At 30.3% G+C, this 26,382-nt stretch overlaps 5 protein-coding genes across 5 annotated transcripts; 3 read left to right on the top strand and 2 right to left on the bottom strand.

Moving 5' to 3' along the window:
- The first annotated feature begins 468 nt into the window (after positions 1 to 468).
- LOC102596408 (dnaJ homolog subfamily B member 3) lies at positions 469 to 2,387 on the top strand. The gene is made up of 5 exons (XM_006344665.2): positions 469 to 869; positions 1,019 to 1,106; positions 1,211 to 1,278; positions 1,853 to 1,912; positions 2,004 to 2,387. The coding sequence occupies exons 1-5, from the start codon at positions 762 to 764 to the stop codon at positions 2,181 to 2,183; spliced, it is 504 nt and encodes a 167-aa protein (XP_006344727.1). The 5' UTR covers positions 469 to 761; the 3' UTR covers positions 2,184 to 2,387.
- An 8,153-nt stretch (positions 2,388 to 10,540) lies between these two features.
- LOC107060105 (proteasome subunit beta type-6-like) lies at positions 10,541 to 11,254 on the bottom strand. Its single transcript, XM_015307489.1, has one exon. The coding sequence runs from the start codon at positions 11,252 to 11,254 to the stop codon at positions 10,541 to 10,543; it is 714 nt and encodes a 237-aa protein (XP_015162975.1).
- Positions 11,255 to 15,774: 4,520 nt separating this feature from the next.
- On the bottom strand, positions 15,775 to 16,404 carry LOC107060104 (proteasome subunit beta type-6-like). The gene has a single exon (XM_015307488.1). The coding sequence runs from the start codon at positions 16,402 to 16,404 to the stop codon at positions 15,775 to 15,777; it is 630 nt and encodes a 209-aa protein (XP_015162974.1).
- A 1,825-nt stretch (positions 16,405 to 18,229) lies between these two features.
- On the top strand, positions 18,230 to 19,486 carry LOC102596082 (GATA transcription factor 17). Its single transcript, XM_006344664.2, has 3 exons — positions 18,230 to 18,479; positions 18,593 to 18,694; positions 18,787 to 19,486. Exons 1-3 carry the CDS (start codon positions 18,462 to 18,464, stop codon positions 19,120 to 19,122), a joined length of 456 nt encoding a protein of 151 aa, XP_006344726.1. The 5' UTR covers positions 18,230 to 18,461; the 3' UTR covers positions 19,123 to 19,486.
- Positions 19,487 to 22,732: 3,246 nt separating this feature from the next.
- On the top strand, positions 22,733 to 24,849 carry LOC102595742 (probable galacturonosyltransferase-like 7). The gene is made up of 2 exons (XM_006344663.2): positions 22,733 to 23,767; positions 24,206 to 24,849. Exons 1-2 carry the CDS (start codon positions 23,014 to 23,016, stop codon positions 24,538 to 24,540), a joined length of 1,089 nt encoding a protein of 362 aa, XP_006344725.1. The 5' UTR covers positions 22,733 to 23,013; the 3' UTR covers positions 24,541 to 24,849.
- Positions 24,850 to 26,382: the final 1,533 nt, after the last annotated feature.

The raw sequence follows: 26,382 nt of genomic DNA, 5'->3' as shown, positions 1-26,382 counted from the left end.
CATGCAAGAAGAGCCTTCTTAGTACATTCAACACCTCATGTCCACACAAATCTCTTACATTTTTGCTCTACAAGTTTTATGATTTTTGTTGGTAGAACAAAAATTTGAGACCAGTATACTTGAATTAAGAAGAACCCATTTATTGATCACGTTACTAAAGCAAAACTTTAATATTGAATACCGCTAAATGAATTCAAATCTCTCTAGAATAATAATAATATTTGTGTATGCTCTACACTCTCCTAGTATAAATGATTATTATTATTTTATTGTTAAATGGGTTCAATAATCTTTCCCGCTCTATTTAAAGACAACCCGAAACCATAACTGAGACACATAGTACATCTTGACCCGGGAACGACAACGACTTTTTCGGATCCAATGGCACCTATCGTAAATTCTGCTAACCGTCGAACCTAATTCCAAAACTCTCCTCAATAAAATATCTTCTCTCTTCTCGAACCTTCTTCTTGGCGTCACAAACTTTTTTCTTGCTTAGATATTTTCATCTTTCCTTCCTTTAACACAATCATCTTCTCCACGTTACACATTGCGTTTCTGCCTCCATATTTTCTTTTGCCTCTTCAAATTCTCTAAATTATTTCTCCAGTATCTGGTTCATAACTGCATTTATCTATGGTTTAATTGAATTAATAACTTTTTTTCTATACTCTGTACCCGTCAATTTAGGTACAGTTTCTGTTTTCGCATCATTTTTTTGGGATTTTGGCTCTGATTTAGAGACAAAACAATAAACGGTTATGGATCAAGAAGGAGGATCAGCCGGATCTTGTTATTATTCAGTTCTAGGGATACGCAATGATGCCTCCTGCTCCGACATTCGCTCAGCTTATCGGAAACTAGCTCTGGTACGCCATAGTTTCTTAACGTTATGTATTTATAAAATTTTATGAGAGAAAAAAAAATTACAACATTTTGTACAAATATATAGTACTCTGTATAGAAGTGTATGTGTGAGTATTGTAACATCAGCGTGAATTTTGGGTGATTTGTGAAGAAATGGCACCCGGATAGGTGGGCGAAGAATCCGTCGGTGGCCGGAGAAGCGAAACTCCGATTTCAGAAAATCCAAGAGGCCTATTCAGGTTACAATTCTTCACTTTTACTAGGCGTGTGTGTGGTTATTTTACTTGTTGAAAAATGTCTTACTTTTGAAGAGGAAATTGACGGTGGTTATTTGTCTTGGCAGTTCTCTCCGATCAAGACAAGAGGTCAATGTACGACGCCGGTTTCCTTGATATGCTTGAGGAAGACGAAGTACGTAAATTTGTTTTTTTCAGAAAGTAATCATATAACTACTGATACTGCTTCTGCAATTTCTCAACTGCGAGAAATTCTGATCGTGATTTAGTAATTCAGAATTACTACTAATTTTTAGTGATTATGATACTCCTTACAATTCCAAATTTATCTCTCCTGAGTCTTTCAATTGCAATTCAACTGAGTATCCCAATTATGCTTTCCAATTATCTTAAAGAAGATACAACATGAAGAACAGAACAGTGCAAGAAGTAGCCAAAACAACACCAAAATCATGTGATAATCGAAATACCATTTAAACATACTAAGATAATACAATTACAAATGATAGAAATAAATAAAAAGCAATGAACTACAATAAGACCAGACTACGCTACCTACTACCTTTTTACATGTCTTCCACACCTTCCTATTTAGGGCCATGTTCTTGATAACCCAAAGTTGTGTCATATCCTGTCTTATCACCAATCCCCACTAATAAAAAAATACAACTACTACTTTTTCACGAGTTTTAGCCTTCAATTATCATCGTGTGGGTATTAAAACACTAATACAATTTGTTTGTATGCAGGGAATGGGTGATTTCCTGCACGATTTGATGAACAGAATGGATCAAAATGTTGGGGCCGCGGTAAGATATTTTAATGAGTTGTACTCCTACATGTTTTTTGTGCGTGTATGATTCATTTTGTATGTATTTATTGTGTAATTAAATGGTGAAGGAGGAGAGTCTAGAGGATTTACAGAGGACATTTGTGGATATGTTTGGTGGAGATTTAGCTAAGATGATGGGTGATGGAACTTCAACGGCAAAGAAGAGGGCACGTGATTCGGGTTGCAGCAAAAGGGCTGCATCAAAACGCAACAATGTTACTAATGTCAACTTCAATGGCACCTGTTAGTTTTAAGCAAAAATACAGAGAAGGCCTCCTTTTCCTCTCTTTGATGTTGATTTTTGTGGGGCTGAGAGGAATTAACTTGTTTATTTGGTGGTAGATTAGGCAGAATAGAACCTTTTTTAGACTTTTGATTTCTAAGGAACAAGTTGTTCAAATGTGGGTGCCGTTGAGTTGCGTAATAAAATGTCTCTTTGATTAATTAAATTAGTAGTACAGGCTCTTCCAAAATATCTTCCAGTGTTACCTATATTATTTAAGAAATTTGGTACTTATAACATATGAGATTTGTCTGATCAACTTTTTTGATATTTCGCATGCACTACACATTCATTGACAAGGTTAAAAATCTGAATGATTCAAAAGTAAATACTGTACCCCTTTATGGGATATTTTATTTAAGTTACTTTAGTTCTTTTTAAGACAACAAAATCATTCAGCTATTGTTTTTTGATTAAAAAAACATAAGATGCATGTACGACTTGTCTTATCATATTAAATCTCCAATTTTAATAATATAATGTATTTAATTCATGATCCTTATCCATCTAGGGATGTATGTGTTTTTTAGTTTTTGATGCCTACTTTATTTTAAAATTATATATAATTTTTTTTTGGCGAAAAAAAGACATTTTATGGAGCGGAGGAGCATTGCATGGAAAAGATGTAGTAAGAGGAATTAAGGGGTCGTTTGTTTGTGGAGTGTATTAGCAAAAATAATGTATGCATCGTTATGAGAATATTATAATGATATAACAAATGAGAGGAGGCATACAAAAATGATTGAGGAAGAGAGGGAAAAGGTGAATGTTTTAATTTAATTAAAGGGAAGACGTGTAACGTGGTAGGGAAGGATGGGATGACACATACCCAGTGAGGACGATCATATTTTATACGAATTAAACATAAACAACACGCGTCATTTTTTGTCTACCTCTCTTTAATTTCCCTTTAAAAACTGAAACAACATTATACTAGTGCTAGCTGTTGCGCGCAACTACTGCTCCCAAGATCTCCGGCTATGCAAAAATGAAGTCTAAATTTTCATAAACAATTTTGAACTATGAAAAGTAAATGCTTAAAGAAGCTAAAAGGGTTTAACATTTAATTATATAAATAGTATATATTTTTTCCATAGGGTATGCAATGTACTTTCACAATGGGAAAAACGTTTATTTCCTCTCACTCCCTTTATTTGCCGCTTGAATCCAAAAAATAATAAAAATCTTCGTTTCTATGCAAGGCCCCAGCTAGAAAATGCTACTGCTAATTATTAAGGTATGAATTTGCTTGTTTATGTATCATATATGTGAGTTGTGGCCCACCACAACTAACAACTGATGTGAAATTTGCAACTCTGCAAAAGTTCCAGTGTATATTTGTTGACCATATAAATTCTATCTAGCTTCATAAAGATAAAATAATGATCAGGACCAATTCTATTTATGTATGTATATATATAAAATACTTTATAATATAAAGTAGTTTATGTGTCTACAAAATTATAATTGGACAAGCAGAACACAACATCATGTGTCAGAAGATGGAACTAGAAGTTGTGTTGTTTTGTGTTAATCTTCTTTGGAGTTCCCAGTCTAATTTAATTGATGAGATAGAATTGTTCAGATTGGTAAGTATTCTTCATTCTTAACTTAAAGATTATGAATTTGAATTACTAAGGGAGTAAAAGATGTGAAAGTTAAAAATTAAAATCTAAAAAAAATTTACTCATTTAATTATGTGAATAATAAATTTAATAATAATATTTGGTAATACTTATTAATCAACAAAAGTTTTAGAATGTAAGCGTTAAGAACAAGGAATCACATGTTACACAAAATAAAATATCTTACCATAGAAGGAAGATATTCGCCTTCTGTGGTGAAAAGGGGGGGTATGAAGATCATGTGGAATGTACATTTAATGCCAATATCTCTTTCCATTTTCCCTCTTCTTCTTTTTCATACCATATCTGATATTTATATTAAAATCTAATTAAATTTAAATTCATGTAAAAAAACTTCATGTTAAAGTAAAATGTTATCTAACAAAAGTGATTATGTATTTAGCAAAACTTGATTCATTTTTCCTTTTTTATTATTATTTTTATTTTGTTACATTAACCTGAATTGTGATGAAATAATTAAGATACTTTCATTTTTAATTCGAGTTTCAAAAATGAATTTTTTTATTGGAAGTGTCGTCTTTATAAATAGATCTTGTAATGCGCTAATTTAGATTTAATTGAGATCCAATCCGAATATTGATGAACACCTAACTGGAAAAAAAAAACTTATTTCACTACTACTATAATTATTTCTTTGTTTGTCTAGGTTTTACTTGGTATGAAGTTTAAAAAATAAAGATGACTTTTGATCTTGTGATTTTAAATTAACGATAATAAAATAATTAAAATATTTTTTAATTTTGTAGTCTTAAATATGTTACTTGAAAGTAAAAATTAAAGAATTATCAATAAAAAAAATTAAAATAGAGAAAATAAATAAATTATGCCAAACAAAAACGAATAAAGTTGAATTATTTTCTTTCTAAATTTAGCCAAGTTGCTACCTTTTTGTTTCTATTTCCAATTATATATTAATCCAGTTTCTAGATCATTCCATTTTGAAATTCACGTAACCAATGACGTTTCCATCTCTCGTATCTTTTAACTTCTCTCTCTACATCGAAAGAATTAAATTTGGAAGCACTAAACTCATTAATTAAGTTTGATCTTTTCAATATTTGTGGAACTACTCTTAATGATTTATTCAATTATTTTTTTGAAAATGTTTTTTTTTTTTAAAAAAAGTTACTACCTCATTTTTTTTAAAATATGGTTATACCTATCTATTTTTCTTCATTGATTTCATTATTTCAATAAATATCTAAATTCATGTATATATATTCGAAAGAGATAAGCTCACGTTTAAGTGGCTATCAAAATACTTTTCATTTATATTTTTAACGATATCATTATAAATGGCTATCTAGCATTAATGCGATATTTATATATGATTCGTTAAATTTGAATTTACACATAGCAAAACTTATTTCTAAAGGCTTTATTATTATTATTTTCAAGATTTCAAACCCGATGATATTATTTATGTCTAACTGATATCTAAACTTGAGGAGCTCCTTATGAAGAAAATAACCAATGTATCTACTTAATTCAAGCCCCATTTTGAGTTGTAATACAAAAGTGATTATTAATAGTTTTTCTGAACATAATTCAAATAAAATATTCTGAACTTTTTTTTGTTTGCTTTTTTTAATGTTAAGAGACAGAATGTGTTGGTTTTTGGTTGGACCGATTATTTTAATAACTCCCCAAATTATAGCTACGATATCTTGCCACACCGATATTTATTGGTCTCTAGAAGCATTATTTCAGTTTTAATATTTCATCTTTTTCTAGAAATAGGTAATTTAATCAGTTGGATAAATTTATAATGAACTTTTCCTCAATATTTTATTATTTATAGAGGTGATCCATAATGGTTTACTAGAAGTTCCTTTTATTTAATTATAATAAATAAAGTAGTTATAGAAAAATAATAAGAAACTGGTTCTACTTCTTTATTCTCTGGCCATTATCCTATTTTGCTATTTCATTGATTCTTTTGACTAGTTTTTTTTTTTAATAAATAAAAATGTGGAAAAAGGGTTAAATATACTCTGAATTATTCGATATGACTAAAAAAAAATTCTTTGTTTTAGAACAACGGTTAGTAAGAACTAAGAAGAGTAATTTTACTATTTTGATAGTTGAAGGATACTTTTCAATAAAAAAATATAGTAATAAGTATTTTTGAGCCAAAAATATAGCTGATGATAAAATTCACCCACTTTAAATAATTTAGAGATATATCTAACCATTTTTTCCTAAAATCAAATCTGACCGTGTGAAATTAGTTACAAACATCTATTTGATACAAGCTTATTTGCATTGGGTGTATATCAAAATGATGCAAACTACTATGGTTAAGGTTAAGTAATTTAATAAAATAAAAATATACATTAGTTAAACATAATTAATTTGGTTATAATTGTGAATATTTTAATACATATTATATTATGTATTTGATTGATTTGATGTAAATATTCTACGAATAAATTTGGATTAATTAATTATCCTTCTTCTCAATGGGTTTGTTTGACCATAATGGAAAAGCTAAAAGTGCTTAAATGCTTATATGAAAAAAAAACTATTTTTCAGAAGTCGGTTAAATACATATTATTATTTAATTAATATAGATAAAAATTTGTTTAAATTAATTTGCTAAAAACAATCAATTACAAATTTGGCCGATATCCATTAGGATGGATGGGTTCGTCTGATAGAACGGCTCGATTAGTGTTACATTATACAAGTAGGAGTTTGATTATATAAAACATTAATTATTGTGATTTATAATATTTTTTAATTTATTTTTAATTATATATTTTTATTTCAAAATACTTGAAACTTCATGTCTGAATTCAACTTATGGATCTCAAAATTGCAATTGTTAGGCATATGCCGATGAAAACAAAACCAAAAATTATAAATACGATGAAAGAATAAATATTGCAAAATCTCTAATACATATTGAAACCTAAATTTAATGTATTCATCACACTGCATCTAGAAAAAAATAGTATATATTTGTAGCATAAGAAAATTGCGACTACAATATTAATAATATTCTTAACAAAACTACTACATTAGTGTTGAAAAAAACTCGAATCTAAACAATTTTTTAAAAAAACCCTCCCTAGGAACTTCTACGTTTTTCGCTCTCATATTGACTCAAATCCACAATCAACCATTGATGTAATCCCTCTTGAATCAAGATACCCTTATTTACGTTGATGCACAGAGATTGAACGTGTAGGTATCCGTTCGAGCAGAGCCCTCCCTCTAATAGGAAGTGTGTTATGAGGGTGAAACGCTCTCGTGACACCTTTTGAGTTGACACTCACAGTTTGAATCCCACAGCTACGAACAATATGTGATGAAATATTTAATGACAATGTCCTCAATATTAATTTCTCAGCTTCTACTTCATTCATCCCTTTCTTCCATTCTTTTTCCAACAATTTATTCAAATGTGCAACCCCATATCCTCCTACACAAAAATTGGATTTCTCCATAACAATCCCAACATCACTTACCACGTATATTTTTTTTTCCTCCACCAATTATAACACTAGTTTGTAGCATATTTTTCATCCCAGGCTTAAATGCGGTCAACATCGTTCCTATTGACTCAACTGTGACCTTAATATTTTCTTGTTCAACAATAAAGTTTTGTGCATCTTCTAGTAAGATTTTTGTTTCATTCAGTGGAACCAAGAATGATACCATCGTCGTATATGACGCCAATAATGGTGGTAGTGTTTGAGGGATTGGGCTCGTTGGAATTAACGTTGAACAAGCTCATGTTAAGAAAATTGTTCAAGCTAAAATATTAGTAAGAAATAAGATGTGTTGTTGAATTGACCAAGGGGATTTCTTTATATAAAGAGTAATTTTTTTACTAATTTGATTCAAAGTAGGAATTTATTAACAAGACTTTACCTTAATAGAATCGTAAATTCATAGTTTTGTTATTAGTTCTATTGGATTAGGAAGAGAAATTAAATAGGATACTACTCCTAGTTTAATTAGGATTATGAAGAAGGAAAGTTTCCTAATATTTAATTAATGAGAAACTTCCTTATATCTTTTCAAAAAGGCAATTTCGATAAAACTTTTTTCGAAATAAAAATATATTGCCAAACAACTACTTATAAAGCAGTACTAGAATTTTGTGGGCTCCCACTTTTCTATAGCATTGAAGCCCAACAGTTTCAACCATTTGGGCCGATATCCATTCTAGGATGTTTGGGCTCCTCATTATGAAGTTGGTGTTAGGATGTAGAAATCGATTTTTCTTTAATTTGAAATTTCTGAAGTTTAAGTCGTGTTTAATCATATTTTTTGTAATTAACATTTGTTTCTTTGAATATATTGAAAGTGAAAAAGGGGGTGAGTGGAAAATGGGTCTTGGATGATTTTTTATGGCTAAACACTAATTTCTAATAAAGTGAAAAAAAAATCGAATAATGCTCATGACTAGACCATTTTGCCTAAAGATATTCCCAAAAAATATTTGAGAAAAAACTGGGCAAATATTGCTTGTTCTTACAACTTGTCATTATTTAGCAAAAAATCCAGATTTTCAAATATTAAAAATTAGAAAAGTCTAGTATTTGAGTCAAATTTTATTATTTGAAAGATTTTAAAATTTTCAAAATTTCAAATTTTAAATTTTTCCAAAACACCTTTCATTTATAGTTTTGGATCGAGTTTCAATCCTAATTTGTTGTAGTAATAGTAGTTTTTCGTATACAAATCAATTGTGTTTTAATGATTATAAGTAGTAATAGTAGTTTTTCGTATACAAATCAATTGTGTTTTTTCATTTGCTTTTTCCCCTCTTTTTTCAATTCTATATTAATTGTATTCATAGTCATGACTTTTAATGAAACATGTTTTTTTTTGGTAACTGTAATGTTTTATTACCAGATTTTCAATATGTACAAAGTTTGGATACTCTGGATGTGGACATCTTCCACTCTCAGAGCCCAGCTAATTCAAAGAAAACTATCCTGCTAGTTCTATTCTAAGGATAGAAGTTAAGCATTTGCATAAAACATGTAAATCTAGGTAGCATACTAGCTATACAATGTATGTCTTGTATGATTGTTCTAGTTATCCACTCCATGTTCCTCTCCGAAAGATCCTGTAGTTCCTCTCTTGCCAAATGTAGTATATTGTTGCTGCAAGAGTCATTCTGTATACTTCTGCTTGTATGGTTTTGTTTGAAGCATGCTCTACAGCCCATGTCAGTTCCTCATTCCATTCATTACTGACTCTAGTTATTGCTAACCAGTGCAGAAGTTTTTGCCATATCCCTTTTGAGATTCGACAGGTGAAGAATAGATGCTGGTGTGATTCATTTTCTTCCTTGCAGAGTGGACATATTACTTCACTTGTGATCCCCCCCATTTTTTCCTAATCTATCTCTGGTGTATAATCTTCTCTGAATAGCCGAATAGCCAGGTACAATACAAATATCCATTTAGGATTCCCCTGGTTATTGCATGTCATTCTCCTCCATGGCACCTTTAATGAAACATGTTTATTATTATAAATAATAATAGAAACTTATGAATATTTTTAATAGTTTTTAAGTACTTACAAATATAAGTTATATATATATATATATATATATATATATATATTTTAAATCAAATATTTTTCCAAAATCTAAAACCAAACACATGATGAAACTTTATTCAGACCTCCACACAAAAATGACTTGTCAAAAATATTTAAGAAATTAATTTACTGACGATTTCCAATTGATTCCTCTTTTTTTTTTTCCCTTCATGTATTTGTCTATTTTGTCAAATTAAGATTTTTCAGGTAGTGCTTTTCTGAACATGAACAAAAAATAATACATAAGGATTTTTCTGTAACATTGTAATTATTTTTTTTGGCAAACTTGTCTTGACTTGCTACTAAGAATAAAGAATTGTATTGTTTATGTTTTACTCGTTAGTGACTTGTACGTACGTAAATATATGCTATAATTAGTTAAATTACACTAATCGAGCAATAATATTTGTATAACGATGCGACTTAATGTGTTCAAAGATAATTTTAATATTAACAAGAGTACAAGAATATCCACATAATAAAGTGAGGCTCGATTAAGCATATTTATTGTTTACCTCTACCAATATATATATATATATATATATATATATGCAATGTTTATGGTAAATTTAAGTTTAATTTGTTTCAATATAATATTGTTAAGCAAAATAATTAAAATCTTTATTTGGGATATATTCTCAGGAGACTATTATGTGATACACTATACTTTGAGAAACCATGGCAATTACACTTTTTAGGTTCTTTATCTATATTTTTTCCGTCTCAATTTATATGTTATAGTTTGAATTTTAAGAGTCAATCAAGTTTTTCTTTGATTTGAATTTCTTTGTCCGCCTTTTAAATAATTTTAATCGTTAATTATTGTGATTTATAATACTTTCGAGTGGTTTTCATACACATTGATTTTATTTCAAAAAAATTTGATTATAACTTTTATGTCGGAATTCACAATAAAAAAATAGAAATTTAAATCTCAAAATTGTGATAATGTTATATGAATTGAGACAGATAGAGCACCCGCTTAAGTATATTCTGATGAAGACGGACCAAAAAAATTTCAATATGATGAAAGAATATATATGGAAAAAAAGAAGGGAAAAAACATGTATACGAAGCATAATAAAATCGTGACTATAGTATAATTTTGCCACTATGAATTCTCTTTTACCGTCCAATCAACTCCTTCTTGAATCGAGACATCCGCATTGAGGTTGACGCAAAGAGAAAAACGTTCACATACACATTCGAGCACATCCCTCTCCTCAGCCGAATGTTCCAAGTCCAACTCTTCTTGCATAGTCGGAAGTGTGTCACGATGATGAAACACTCTCGTGACACCTTTCGAATTAACACTCGCAGTCTCAATCCCACATATACGAACACCACCTAATGAAAAATTTAAGGATAATGTCTTTAATACCAATTTCTCAGCTTCTTCTTCATTCATCCCTTTTCTCCATTCTTTTTCCAAGAATTTATTCAAATATGCAACCCCATATCCTGCCACACAAAAATTGGATTTCTCTGTAACAATCCCAACATCATTTACCTCAAATATTTTCTTTCCTCCACCGATAATAACACTAGTTTGTCCCATATTTTTCATTCTGGAATTAAACGCGGACAACATTGTTCCAATTGTCTTTGCCGTGATCATAACATTTTCTTGATCAAGAATAAAGTTTTGCGCATCTTTCAGTAAGATTTCTGTTTCATGCACACAATGACACGAGACAACATTAGCATTGAGTTGTGTAGTTGTATCAGTGGAACCAAGAATGATACCGTCATCGTATGTGACACCAATGATGGTGATGGTGTTTGAGGGGTGGGGTTCGTTGGAATTAACATTGAACGAGATCATGTTAAGAAAATTGATCAAGCTAAAATATTACTAAAAAAAGAAGACGAGTTGTTGTATTGACTAAGGGGATTTCTTTATATAAAGAGTAAATTTGTACTAATTGGATTCCAAGTAGGAATTTATTAACAGGACTTTTCAATCGTGAATTTGTTGTTTTGTTATTAGTTCAATTGAGATTAGGAAGAGAAATTAAATATACGACTCCTAGTTCAATTAAATATACGACTCTTAATTATTTTTTGGTAAACTTGTCTTGATTTGCTAAGTTGCTATTAAGTGTTATTGGATTATATATTTATGTGTTAACGACGCAACTAATGTGTTTAAATTGCTATAAGCCTATAATTAGTTAAATTACACTAATTGAGTAATGATTTTGACATTATTGGTATAACAATGCGACTCAATCGGTTTAAATTCGTCATTGTAGTTGATATTTACAAGTACAAAAATAGCCACTTAATAAAGTTAGGCTTAATCAAACATGTTGTTTATAAGAAGTATAAAACAATAATAATATATCTGGTGTAATCCATTAAATAAAAAATTGAGAGATAGTATATATGCAATTGTACCCATACATAGCATAAAACATAAAGGAGATATTTTTCTGATAAGTAAAGGTTTAATGTGTTTCGATAATTATATTGTTAAGTAAATGAATTCAAATCTTTACCTGAGATTCTATCGGAACTATTATGTGATACTCTAAACTTGAAAAAACATGATAATTACATTTTTTAGATCGTTGTAATTTTGAGAATCAACCAAGGTTTTCTTTTATTGAAAATTTGTTTGTATATGCTTTTTCAATATTTTAAATTTAATTATCATAATTTATAGTGCTTTTATGTTGTTTCTAAATATATAAATTTTATTTCAAAAACATATGTTTTTTATGTCCAAATTCACAATAAAATATTAGAAGTTTGAATCTAAAGTATATGAGATATGTACTTATCTCATATATTTTTTTTCCTCCACCAATAATAACCACCGTATATTCTCCATTCTCAGGTTAAACGCGGGCAACATTGTACCAATTGTCTCGGTCGTGGCCATGATATTTTTTCGATCCAATTTCGGCTCTTGAATCTAGACACCTTACTTGCAAAGAGATTAATCGGAACGTGTCTGCCAGAACCAAACAAATATGAGGCATAAAGCCAAATTTTAAAAAAAGAGATGTTATGCTATATATATATTATTGTCATAAGTTTTTTAAGATTCATGAGTATTAATTATTATTATTTTCAATTGTCAATATAATATTTCTTGTAATAATTTGTAATACACTAATAACATATATAACTTTTTATACGTTATATAACACTACAAATGTTTATATTTGTTCTTATTGATTAAAGTTTCAATTTTTTTTAATTGAATCAATTGTTATACAAACAATCAAAATATTCTACGAGTATAGTAGGAATATTTAAAAAAATAAAATTGAAACTTCACCTGATTGAGTATACCAATCAGAGTATCATTTTTACTTGTATATATTTTGAATTATATTTAATTACGAAAATAGGTCTAAACTATAGTGATTGTTACGTTTTAGAAGGCATTCAAAGTTAAGATGTTTTTTTTTTTAACTTTGAGCTTAAAATGTCTAAGAGGCACCTCAAAAATTTGAAAACAGTCTTACAAAACTTAATTTAAAATATGATTGATTCTAATTGAAGTGAATTAGACAAATTAAGAATTAAGAAGTACAAAGTAATTGCAACTTTAAATTCATTAATACATAATTAGACATACTTAACTACCATATATACATATTTTACCTCTAGTTTAAAAATATTGCTCATAATACCACTTTTTAATAATTATACCATAATATATTTTAAAAAATTAAATCAGATATACAAATTCCTTAAATATGGTATTGGATAATTATCTTAAAAATTAAATTCCTTAATTAAGGGTACTTTAACAATTCAATCTCTCTCAATCTCCTCCCCCATCCCCCACGTTATCCACCATTTTTTTTCTCTTCCTTCATCCTTTCAACATATAATTTCTTTAGAATATCTATCAAAAAAGATTTTCATTCATCCTCTCAACACAGAAATGAAGATTACTCCTATTCAAACATGAACTACTTCAAACTAAACAATTTCAAAACCAAAACTTGCAAATTTTATAAAAATAAAATCAAAAGCCAACAAGAAGAGCGAGATCGGAGCAATCGGAATCATTATCACTGTTATACCTAGATTCGGCATCAACACTACTACTTTTCTGACTATAACAGTCGCCGTTGCCGACACTGTCTTCTCTGTTCAGCCAATTTCCTCCGCTTTCACCATCGAGACTATGAATTGTGTTTGATTTTGAATATCCTATGTATCTAGTTTGTTTGTTTCATTTATCTGATGTAATATTTTTATGTATTTGATATTTTATGTTAATGTATCTAAGCTTTCAATGTTTTGTATTTGCTTTCTGTTAATGTATCTAAGTTGTTGATGTCTTGAATCTGATTTTCCTGCTAATGTATCTGGTATGTATATGAATTTGGCTATAGTGAAAACAACTTTCACCATCATATTTTTGAAATGGAATAAAAATGGCTATTATGAAAAAAGCAGAGATCAAGATTCGGAGAAATAAAATTGAATCAATGGAAAAAAGAAGATTTTATACACTTTTTATGTTTCTCGAAAAAGAATGAACAAAATTCTATATTCTTGGGAAAAAATTGAAGTTGTTATGTTGCAGATCCTCAAAAGCTGTTAACAGTAGTGAATTACTCTATTGATTGAGCAAATTAGTTATAATCATTTAATTCAAACGCTTTAAACATGTATATAACTTCAATTGTATCTCATAATTTACTCCGCTAATTAAGGCATTAAGTTACAATATTTAATTCAAAAGTACGTGTATCTCGGCCTCATACACCAGACTGATACATGTATTTGAGACTTTAAATCGTGTATCTCGGTCTTATACACCCGACTGATACATGTATCTGACGTATCTCGACACATGTATCCAACAGCCAAAAATGATATAGAATGTAATATAAAAACTATCGAGATTCCTAGTAATTAGGATCTAAACTAGTGGGATTTATGTAGTTTACCCTTAAGAAAATTAATACTAATAATAAATACATAATTATTTATATTTATATATATTACCATTGAATAATTTTGAGACCTTATTCTTTAGCGACATAAAGCCATTACTTCGATGGCTTTAGGATAGAGCCTCCCCAACGTGCACATAAGCATTCCAGCAAAGTTCTCTCTCCAATTGGAAGTCCATAACAATACAATCTACTATAGTCAAGTAATTTAATAAAGTAAAAATTTATATTAATTAATTATAATTAACTAAATAATAAGTGTGAATATTTTAGTACATGTCCTATATTTATTTATTTGATATAAACATTCGATACAAAAGTTTTAACCAATCAATTTTGGGGTGTCCTCCTTGTCGATGGGTTTGTTTGACCAAATTAGGGAAAAGCTAAAAGTGCTTAAATACTTATATGGAAAAACTATTTTCAGGTGTCCAAAAAAATAGTGTTTAATTGAAAGTACTTTGAAACTTTAGTCAAATATAAATTAATATTTTAATATTGATAAAAGAAAAATTAAGTTAATTAGCAAAATACAGACAACTATTCGAAAGACAATTCTAATAGAAGTATTTTCGAAATAAACATATTTTAAATCTCGTCAAACAACCAGTTATAAAGCTGTACCAAAATTTTGTTCAAACTATAATTAATGGGTTTGGTTAATTTGTTGGGAAATTTATAGAAATTTCATATATTTGGAGGCTAATTATATTTTATCCTGATTTTTTTTTAATTACAAAAAAATTGGATTTTTTAATGCTTTCGGATACATTTCACAGTTGTCCGATACATTGCAAAAGATACATTACTTAATGGGAGGAATGTATTCGAGAGGGTAGGAATGTATCCAAAAGGGGATAGAGATGTATCAAAGAAGGAATTTTGTAATTTTTTAAAGAGGAATTTACGCAAATAGCTACTATAATAAAATTAATTATGCTACATAGCTATAGTTTGCATATTTAGGGTTTGTACCTACAATTTTGTGTTGTCTCGTTTCTATAATTCACAGGTGAGTTTGTATAATTTGCGGGTATGTGTAAATAATTGAGTTATTTTTGTATAAACTCGAAATGACGAATTTTTACAAACACAAACATCTAAACTTTAAACAGTTGTACAAATATATTATACAAAGTTAAACAAATTATATTAACCAAATTCCGAATTATATAAACGTACGAATTATACAAACTCAAAACCTCAACACACATAATTATCACTAAATATTGATCGCGAATGGTAATTAATATACTAAATTGATAATATTCTTAACAAAACTACTACATTGCCACCTATTGAAATAAAACGAATGCCACAATAAGTGTTGAAAAAGATAGAATCTAAACTTTTTCGATCCCATTGGACTCAAATCTACAATTTACTATCGGAGCAGTCCTCTTGAATCAAGACATCTTTATTGACGTTGATGCAAATAAACTGAACGTGCAGGTGCATATTTGACAAGATCCCTTCCTCTAATTGGAAGTGTGTTATGAGGATGAAACGCTCTTGTGATACCTTTTGAATTAATACTTGCAGTCTGAATTCCACAACTACGAACTCCACCTAATGAAATATCTAACGACAATATCTTTAACACCAATTTCTCAGCTTGTTCTTCGTTCATCCCTTTTATCCATTTTTTATCCAAGAAATTATTCAAATATGCAACTCCATACCCTCCTACAGCAAAATTTAACTTTTCCATAACAATTCCAACTTCACTTATCTCATATAATTTTTTCCCTCCACCAATAATAACACTAGTTTGTAGCATATTATTCATCACGGGCTTAAACGCAGATAACATCGTTCCTATTGTCTCAGCTGTGACCTTAATATTTTCTTGATCAACAATAAAGTTTCGTGCATCTTCTAGTAAGATTTCTATTTCATGCGCACAATGACATAAGACAACATTAGCATTGAGTTGTGTGATTGCGTCTGTGGAACCAAGAATGATACCATCATCATACATGACACCGATGATGGTGGTGGTGTTTGAGGGGCGGAGCTCGTTGAAGTTAACGTTAAACAAACTCATATTAAGGAAAATGATCAAGCTAAAATATTACTACTAAGAAAGAAGATGTGTTATTGGATCGACTGAGGGAGGGGTTACTTTATATAAAGAGTAAATTTGTACTAATTTGATTTGGAGTAGAAATTTATTAACAAGACTTTCCTTAGTGGAATCATAAATTTGTACTAATTTTGTTATCAGCCAATTGGGAATAGGAAAAGAAATTGAATATACAACTTCTAGTTTAATTAGGATTCCGAAGAAGAAAAGTTTCCTAATATTTAATTAATGGAAATTTTTTTAGGCACCTCCTTTTTGTTTTTATTTGTAGTTAACTTCCTTATGTTGAGTTTTTCACATAAAAAAAATGTGTGATACGTATTCCAAGTGTCCTTAATTTTATGATATTAATCTGGGACAATTTCATATAAATAATTAAACAATATAACGATATTAAATATATAGTGCATAAAAGTTCTAGTTTTTTATTGTTTTCTTTAATTTGGTTAAAAGGCTAGCTAGTACGTTCCTTAAATTTGGTCGAAAAGCGAACATTTCCTTTGACCTATTTTTTAAGATTTAGACAAGACATGGACGTGCCACGTTAAAAATAATCTTTAACGATAATAATTTAGTTATCGTTAAATATGTATTTTTAGTGGTAATTATATATTTTAAAAACATTTCTAAAATTTACTGTCACATTGACTTAAAAGATAAGTAACTAATACCGATAAAGACTTTAATACATTTTTTTTATATTTATATTTAGGGGAATTTTCGCATATAGCTGCTCAAAATAATTTAATTATGCTCCATAACTATAGTTACTAATTACGATTCGTAGCTACATGTTAGATGGAGGAGTGAGACGACCCAGATTGGAGAGGGAGGAGAGAGGCGGGCGAGAGAGGACCGAGAGTGGAGGCGAATTGTATATGTATATCTATCAAATAATTGTATGTATGTAACTGGTATACATATGCATTTGTATATCTGGCGAACAAGATTGAGAGAGGGAGGAAAGAGGTGAGCGAGATTGAGAGAGGAAAAAAATGAGCGAGAGAGGGCAGAGAGTGGAGAGAGGCGAACTGTATATGTATATCTATTAGATAATTGTATATATGTAACTAGTATACATATGTATTGTATATTTGGCTAGTGAGATTGGGAGAGGGAGGAGAGAGGAGAGCGGAATTGGGAGAGGGAGGAGAGAGGAGAGCGAGAGAGGACAGAGAGTGGAGAGAGGTTAATTGTATTTGTATATCTGTCATATAATTGTATATGTTTATGAATAATTTGTATTTGTATATGTATAAAAGAGGAGAGAGGAAGAGAGGAGCAAGTCGAGAGAGAGGAAGAGAGGAGAGATGCGACGTAATTACAACTAAAATTAAACTGCGAACCGTAATTAATTCAAACTATAATTGTAACTAATTAACAAGTATATATATTTATTTATCCGTGTAATTTCCATCATATTTATTACCACTAAAAATTATTTTTTCTTTCTCGTTGCTCACTCGAATCTTTCTAGTATTTGACAAGTTTTTTTTGTTAATAGTGGACAACAATTATTTAGTGCATTTGACAACTTTTCATCTTGCTTTTTTTTCTTTTAATTCATAGAATACTTATCTTATTAAAAAAGTAATTAAAAAAACACTTTATAACTAAGAGTCCTGGTGCATGCAGTTGGACACGTGGTATACATTTAGCATTAGTTTAGCAATTATCTATGCCGTCAAAACCAAAACCCAAGGGTATTCCCGTCATTTCACCCGTAAAATTAGGGTTGAGTCCACTTTCTTTTCCAGTGTGTCCTTTATATCATTACACTAGCCACCTCACTGAACTCACTCTGTTCCTGCAAAACACACATTCGCATTATCAAATAATCAAATCTTTTTGCCTTTTTTCTCCAATTTTTCCTAACTTTTTCACTGGAACCAAGTCTTTTGGTCCATTAATCTCTATACATTGCTTTGGGGTTTTCTGCTTTTCGTTTTAGCACGAAAACCCACTTCAGATTTCTCCCAATTGCCACTTTGTTCTGTTTTTTTGACGAGTTTAAGTTCATGGATCCGACCCAAAAGGTAAATTAAACCCCTATTCGTAATCAATTTTGCCCGCATTGTTGATTGTTCTACTCTTTTTTCTTTTCAATTTGTTTTAATTTTTGGTTCTTGATTCCTTTTCTGTGATGTAGGAGGAATCTTCGGGTAGTGAGGCAACTGGGATCTCAAAATCTTGCTCTGATTGCAAAACTACAAAGACACCCTTATGGAGATCTGGTCCTTCTGGGCCTAAAGTAAGTTTAATTACACTCATTTTCTGATCTGGGTTTTGATCCAAATCAGTTGATCGACTGCTAATTCACATTGCTAATTACTTTATTTGCAGTCACTGTGCAATGCTTGTGGGATCAAATACAGGAAGAAAAAGAGTAGCCCAATTGGGTTAACCAAAGGGGCAACGAAGAAGAAAGAGAAACCCCTTTCCAACAGTGGTAGTACTGAGGAGGTTGAGTACTGCAAGAAGGGTAAAATCGGAAATGGAAAAGATGGGAAGCTTAGCAAAGTATTGAGGGTGAAATTGATGATGTTGGGGAAAGAAGTAGTGATATTACAGAGGCAAAGATCTTCAATGAAGAAACCAAGAAATCAAAGAAAACTTGATGAAGTTGAAAGAGCTGCAGTTCTACTGATGGCTCTGTCTTGTGGCTCTGTTTTTGGCTAAAGTCAGTCATCAGCACTAATAGTCAGTATTAAAAACCCTAACCTTTTTTTATTAGCTTATTATTATAAAAGTAGAAAAGTAGAAAGATCCTTTTTTAAGCTTGTAGTAAAAGCTTTTTTTTAGGGTTATTAAGAAATAGTGCTAAGTGAAAAAAGAAAAGAAAACAAGAATATGGTTTTTAGAGCCTTTTTAGAGAAATGGCTTGATTTTGGTAGCTTTAGGATGAAAATGAAATTGTATAAAATGATGATGATGACTTTTTGATTATTTTGCACATTGTTTTGTTTTCTTGTGAAGTTGTTGAATATCCTCAAATGTTGCCAATTCCATGTTTTCTTCAATGGATTAATCGTAATCGTTTTAATTTGGTTGTCTGGTTTAAAACCAAGTTTTTAAGAAAGAAAAAGAATATTTTTGAATCTTATGATTTTAAACATGTCAATTGAAATCGACTATAAAAATAAATAAAAATACAAGACGAACTTAGTGAAATAAAGATGGGAGAAAAGAGGTATTTGCCAATTAAGACTCATAATAGAGTAGTCTTTTTCGAATGCTGTTATAAATTGTACTTGTGTTTAGTTTTACATGTAGATTAGTACAGTACTAAAAGTATTGATTAATACACATTTTTTTTCTCAGAAGGACATTTGTTGTTGTCATTTTTTTTTTGGGTATTAGGAAAAGATAGGAAGAAAGAGAAATTTCATGTGTGTATATGATGTTGCTGATGATTGGAGATGTGGCTTATAAGTTTTGCACTTTATTTGTTATCTGTTTGCTGCCTAAAATTGGTTGAGATTCTGCTAATGTTTAACTTTGGTTGTCTTGTAAAGTTGATGAAGATCCAAAGTTTCCATGTTTTCCTCAATGGGCTGATTAAACTGAACAAGCCCATTATTCAGCACACCAAATAGAGGAACTTTCACATATAGCTACTCAAAAATAGCCTGATTACTCTTCATAGCTATAGTTTGATAATTACAATTCGTAGCTACATGTTATAGGAAGGAGAGAGGTGCGCGAGACTGGGAGAGAGGCCAGCGAGAGAGGGCAAAGAGTGGGAGAGGTGAATTGGTATATGTATATCGGTTAGTAATTGTATATTATACACATGTATTTGTATATATGGCAAGCGAGATAGGGGAGAGGGGAGGAGAGAGGCGAGCGAGAGAGGGAAGAGAGGTGAATTGTATATGTATATCGGTTAGATAATTGTATATTATACATATGTATTTGTATATTCTGGCGAATTATACATATAAAAACGCGACTAATTATACAAACTCGAAGTCAGTCCACGTAATTAATGTATAATGTTAGTCGCGAGTGGTAATTATAACAAACTATAGCTATGATGAGTAATTAAGTAGTATAAGTTTGCTTAACCGCATAATTTTTTCCACCAAATATGATGTAAATATGTACTTGTATAACTCTAACGAGCTACCAAATTATCCTAAATGCTTTCTATTGCAAAACTTGTGCGGATTTGTTCCACACGTACGCAATGTCGAATTTGAATCGTTCAATCATGTATGTGAGCAACACAAATAATTAGGTTGATATCGCCATCCCATACCTTTTTTCTTCTAACAATGGTAAGTTTTTCTCTTTACCAATTCTTAAAAGTTAAAACAGATAATATTAGTGTACTGTTTAGGTAATCAACAAAATTCCTTCCTCGTATAGTAAATTTGACTTGATAGCTTAAGAAAAAGTCATAATGGTTTAGGATTGTCTGGTACGTTAACCTAAACAAGTTGAGAAAAATAACTAAAAAAATTACAAGTGCAAAGAGACATTGATTTGTTAGAAGTAGTTGAAAGCTAGTCAAGGTATTATTGTAGAATTCCTAGTAAAATTATGTTAAAGAATGACAAAAAGTCCCACATTGGTGGTTAATGAGATGTGCGGACTCCTTATAAGGCTTGGACAATCCTCCTTCTTTTGAGCTAGCTTTTTGGGTGTGAATTAGGCTCGAGACCTAATTTCACATGGTATCAGAGCCAGGGCCCATCTCACCCAATGTTGAGGCCCCCAAAAATTTGTCCACGCACTAGATGCTAAGCACTGGGCGAGAGGTGATGTGTTAAAGAATGACAAAAAGTCCCCATTGATGGTTAATGAGATGGGTGTTTGAGCTAGCTTTTGGGGTGTGAGTTAGGCTCGAGACCTAATTACACAAAATGATTAATACTGGCTTATTATGTAGAATATAATTACCTTCTTAGATCTTAAGAAATTGACCCTTGGAATTGATTAATATTGACGGAGCTAGAATTTTTGATAAGGGGGTTCAAAATCTGAAGAACTAAACACACGAACTAATCGAAGGGGGTCCGACATCTACTATATATACATAAAAATTAGTTTTAATTATGTATAAATAGTAATATTTTTCGCCGGAGGGTTCAGATAAACCCTCTAACAGAAAGGCTGGCTCCGCCCCTATGCGACAACGTTTGGTAGTGAGTGAAAACTTACATGACAATTTTATAGAGGCTTAAATATAGCTCCTCCCACTCCTAGCCTCTATCGATTTTTAGATGTGAGAACTGTTTAGTTTTAAAAAATGCTATTTTGTATTCAACAAATTAGAATGAAAAAATGTTGGTATATATCTTCTGGAAAGAAAAAAAAACAAACTTAGGTTTTCTCAATAATTGATGTACATGCACAATTAACCAAATAAATTGTAGATATTGCGCTGACCTTCTTAAACATTTATGTGTCTACATTGGCTAAAATAATAATACATACAAGTAAATATAAATCTAGAATTAAACTTTAAAATCACCACCCAAATCCACTTACAAAATGAATTGGTGCAAAATTCTATATGCGTTTTGTGACGTTGAACTTTTCAAAATAATATTACTAGTTGGATTATATTTGTACCAAAAGATTCTTTTGCTTTGAACATATGGCTGTAACGTCTATACTTGTCGAAAGCAACACATTTAATTACAAATTAAACAACAATTAAATACGTTTTATATAAATTTTAAAACTTTAATACCTTGACAGTGTAATTTATTTATTTTTAATTCAGTTTTTAACTATTAGTGTGTTTTAATTTACCTTTTTTTGTTCCCAATCACTTATTATGATCAAAGAGTCTGTTTGGATTAGACGATGGTAAACAACATATACATTTTAAATTTCAACATTTTAAGCGTTGAAACTGATTTTTATAAATAAACAATTATATGGTTAGATAAATTGCTAAGAATCAACTTATGACTTTTGGTTGATTTTGACGTATAAACAAATGAACTTTGACTTTCTTTTATTATGTCACTGTAGCAAGGTGCAGGAAGATTCATTGTGGAAAACATACTGCATTCTACTGGTTTCCATTTAACATTTTAAACTTCCTCTTGTGTATTTCAAATATCATATTTTAATCTATATTGGGCAGCAAGAAAACAATATCATTTTAATCATTACACATATGTCAACATTTTATTGCAGTAGTAGTGACAGCACCATTATGGAATTGGCCTACAACCAAAATTTTATAACTATAATTTCAATCGTTAATAACTGAGTTTAAAATTTAATATTTGTACATATTTAATAAATTTGTCAACAAATATATTGAGTATTTGAGCAAAAATACTGACTTCTCCCCTAAGTACCAGGGCAGTGGGGAGGGTCCCACCTCCAAAATAAAAAGTGAAACTTTAATTTCTTTTCCACATGATAACTGGGGTTGAAATTATCCATGAAGACACAGTCCAATCCATACACCTCATGTTCCTATTAAACCTGAAAAGCACTCAACAACAACAACAAGAAAAAGAAGAAGAGAAAAGAGATGTAATATAAGAGGTTTCTTGTGTTTTGCAAAGGGAAATTTAGTAGAAAAGGATCAACTCCAATTTGATGTTCAACAAGTCTACACAAGAAAAAATGACTTGGTTTATAGAAAATTCAAGATTTATGATCACTATATCAATTGTGATCATTTTGGCTTATCCTTTTCTACAATCTTGCCCTCCTGCAGAAGCAATAAAATCATCCAATTCAGATCTTGATCCTCTGTTTAACTATAGACAATCACCAAATTTCAAGAACTCACCAAAATGTACAACATTTCCTATAAGTTCAATTGCTACAAAGATTTGTAATCCTTCTTTAGTCCATATTTCAATGACCCTTGACACTAAATTCCTCCGTGGATCGGTCGCTGCAATTCATTCAATCCTTCAGCATTCTCACTGCCCTGAAAATCTCTTCTTCCATTTCATTTCATCATCAGATACTATAAATCTTGAACCCCATTTGGGAAAAATCTTCCCTTTATTGTCATTCAAGATTTACTATTTCAATCCAGGGATTGTGCAGAACAAGATTTCGTCTAGCATAAGGCAAACTCTTGAACATCCATTGAATTATGCAAGGAATTACTTAGCTGAACTCTTAGAGCCCTGTGTCGAAAGGGTCATATACTTAGATTCTGATATCGTTTTAGTCGATGATATATCTAATCTGTGGAAAGCAAGTCTTGGATTATCAACTGTTGGATCACCTCAGTACTGCCATGCTAATTTCACCAACTATTTTACCCCAAAATTTTGGTCTCACAAGAAGTTTTTTCGCGCATTCCATGGCCGGAAACCTTGTTACTTCAACACAGGTATGATGATGATGTTTCCTTTTTCCTGTAATTGTTTATGATCACATTGGATACTCTTTCTTAAAGAATGGTTCAACCAATATGCATGAATGAAATACTTTGTCAAAATGCAATATAATAAAAATATATGCTTGTTCGGTACTATATTTTTTATAGTAATAAAATACACATGTACATGTCCAAACATCCACCTAAGCTACCCTGTTTCAATAACCATTCATCAAGTAAGTCCTTATACTTTACCTAAAATACAACTAGGAGTCAACGACTAAATCATGCATCGGTATAAAATGATGGATTTAACTTATTTATACCGACAGCACAAATAATAACTTTTACACTATCAAAGCATGTTAATGTGTTATAAAGCTTAGTACTATATACTATCCATCATATATATGGTATAAAATGATGGATTTAACTTATTTATACCGACAGGTGTAATGGTGATTGATTTGATTAAATGGAGGAAGTACAGATACACGAAGAAACTAGAAAGATGGATGAAGATTCAGAGAGTGCATAGGATATATGAGCTTGGTTCATTGCCACCATTTTTATTGGTATTTGCAGGGAAGATAGCACCAATTGACCAAAGATGGAACCAACATGGACTTGGAGGGGATAATTTGAGTGGAAGTTGCAGAAATATACATGCTGGTCCTGTTAGTTTGTTGCATTGGAGTGGAGGTGGCAAACCTTGGCTCAGGCTAGACTCTAACAACTCTTGTCCTTTGGACGAGCTCTGGGCTCGATATGATTTGCATGGCTAGAAATAGCGTTCAGTGGCTACTTTTCGGCCTTATGATCTTTGAAAAATAGTCATTATACTGAAGTTTTAAATTCCATGAGTAAAACTTCAGAACAATAACTATTTTTCAATTATAGAAGCTGAAATGTGACTATTTGTAAATTTCCCCCCTTTACATGGACCTCCTAAGTGATGACCACAGATTTGAAAATTACAACACACATACATACTCTTCCCAATTTCTTAGGTTTTCCCAATAAGATTCTCAATGCATCACTTTGTGAATCATCTTATCAATAATTTATACTAATACTACTATGTTTCTGCACTATCTCTGACTCTCTGTACAAGTATTTTACACAATCAGATTAACCCATAGCTACATAACTACACTTATTAGTCATCTGACATTACAACGGTGGAATTAGGATTTTCACTAAGGGTTCAAGAAATGAAGATGTAACACCCAAAAAATCGAAGGGGTTCAACATCTACTATATATGTATAAATAATGTAATTTTTCGCTGATAAGTGATGAATAATTGACACTTCTAATTTTAATGATAACAAAACTAATGTAATGACTTTATTATTGTTAAGACTAAAGATTACTGATCTTGATAATACAACACAAAAAATTCAGTTACTTCAATGATACAGAAAAATAATTTTTATGACCTTGTTGACAAAGCTTATAAAGTTGTACTAATAAACTTTGGAGTCATAAACAGACTAAAAAGGAGTAACAAGTTATAAAAGGATAGTGTAATCAACTTACCATCTATTTATACTCCTCTTGTTCTATTCTGGATTTGCTGCTTTATTGCTGAAAATTTTAATTTTAGGCTGAAAAGTTTGAATTCTATACGCTTCTAGACTAGAGATTTAGAGTTCTAATTTGAGGAATTTTGAGTTTGACAGTATAGAATCTTCACACACACAAATATTTACTTTTTCTAGCTATATACATAAATTATACATCATAGGAAGTAGGTTGCAAATGTGGCCACTACACTTATACAATGCCTCCATCCTAGGAGTGACAAGCGAGCGAGTCGAGTCGAATATGAGTCGATCGAAAACGAGTTAAATAAAAATGGGTAAAATACTCGACTCGACTCATATTTTAAATGGGTAAAAACGAGTTATCCAATGGGTAATATGGGTATCCATATTTACCCATATTATTATAGGTAGGGGTGTACAAAACCGAACTGAAAATCAAACCAAATCGCAAACCGAGTCAAACCAAGAAAAAAAAACCGACTAGTGGTTGGTTTGACTTGATTGGTATTGAAAAATAAAACCCGACTATATTTGGGTTTGTTTGGTTTTAACTAAAATAAAAACAACCCGAGACCAAACCAACCTGACATTATATATATAATTTTAAATTTTTATTTTATAAATAAAAATATTTACTTTGATATAATTTTTAAATATTTCTTATACTTTTTCATAGTTTTTATCTTTTAATATATTATTTCAAGTTTGAAACTTAGAATTCTGAATGATTCAATAAAGATTATAGTCCACAGATGTTGGTAATTATAATAAAGCTTAAATCAAAATAATACTAATGCAAAAAGAAAATCAATGCAACACTAAGAATGACAATAATATTGAATATTTGTTCTTTAGTTTTACATTGGTTTAGACAATTAAAATACATAATCTAATTTTAATTTCCTTTAATATTTAGTCATGTAACTAATACTTATTAAACTTATTTTAGCATGATTTAGTACTTTTAAATTATGATCATTTTCATTATGACTTGTTAATTTGCAATATTTGTTTTACGCGATTTCATTATTATTTTTTTGTTGGATATTTTAGTGTCATTACTCATATCATATTTTGT

Source organism: Solanum tuberosum, unplaced genomic scaffold (assembly GCF_000226075.1).
Source record: "Solanum tuberosum cultivar DM 1-3 516 R44 unplaced genomic scaffold, SolTub_3.0 scf00060, whole genome shotgun sequence".
Lineage (NCBI taxonomy): Eukaryota > Viridiplantae > Streptophyta > Magnoliopsida > Solanales > Solanaceae > Solanum > Solanum tuberosum.
The sequence above is the reverse complement of the archived record's forward strand: the minus strand, read 5'-3'. Positions and strand labels throughout refer to the sequence as shown.

What these genes read in the sequence shown, in the direction of transcription:
- LOC102596082 (XM_006344664.2), top strand. An exon ending in CTGGTCCTTCTGGGCCTAAA is followed by an intron (nt 18,695 to 18,786) that starts GTAAGTTTAATT and finishes CTTTATTTGCAG; the next exon opens with TCACTGTGCAATGCTTGTGG.
- LOC107060105 (XM_015307489.1), bottom strand. Translation starts at nt 11,254, where the DNA reads ATGATCTCGTTCAATGTTAATTCCAACGAACCCCACCCCTCAAACACC.
- LOC102596408 (XM_006344665.2), top strand. Translation starts at nt 762, where the DNA reads ATGGATCAAGAAGGAGGATCAGCCGGATCTTGTTATTATTCAGTTCTA. An exon ending in CTTATCGGAAACTAGCTCTG is followed by an intron (nt 870 to 1,018) that starts GTACGCCATAGT and finishes TGATTTGTGAAG; the next exon opens with AAATGGCACCCGGATAGGTG. An exon ending in ATATGCTTGAGGAAGACGAA is followed by an intron (nt 1,279 to 1,852) that starts GTACGTAAATTT and finishes GTTTGTATGCAG; the next exon opens with GGAATGGGTGATTTCCTGCA.
- LOC102595742 (XM_006344663.2), top strand. Translation starts at nt 23,014, where the DNA reads ATGTTCAACAAGTCTACACAAGAAAAAATGACTTGGTTTATAGAAAAT. An exon ending in ACCTTGTTACTTCAACACAG is followed by an intron (nt 23,768 to 24,205) that starts GTATGATGATGA and finishes TTATACCGACAG; the next exon opens with GTGTAATGGTGATTGATTTG.
- LOC107060104 (XM_015307488.1), bottom strand. Translation starts at nt 16,404, where the DNA reads ATGAGTTTGTTTAACGTTAACTTCAACGAGCTCCGCCCCTCAAACACC.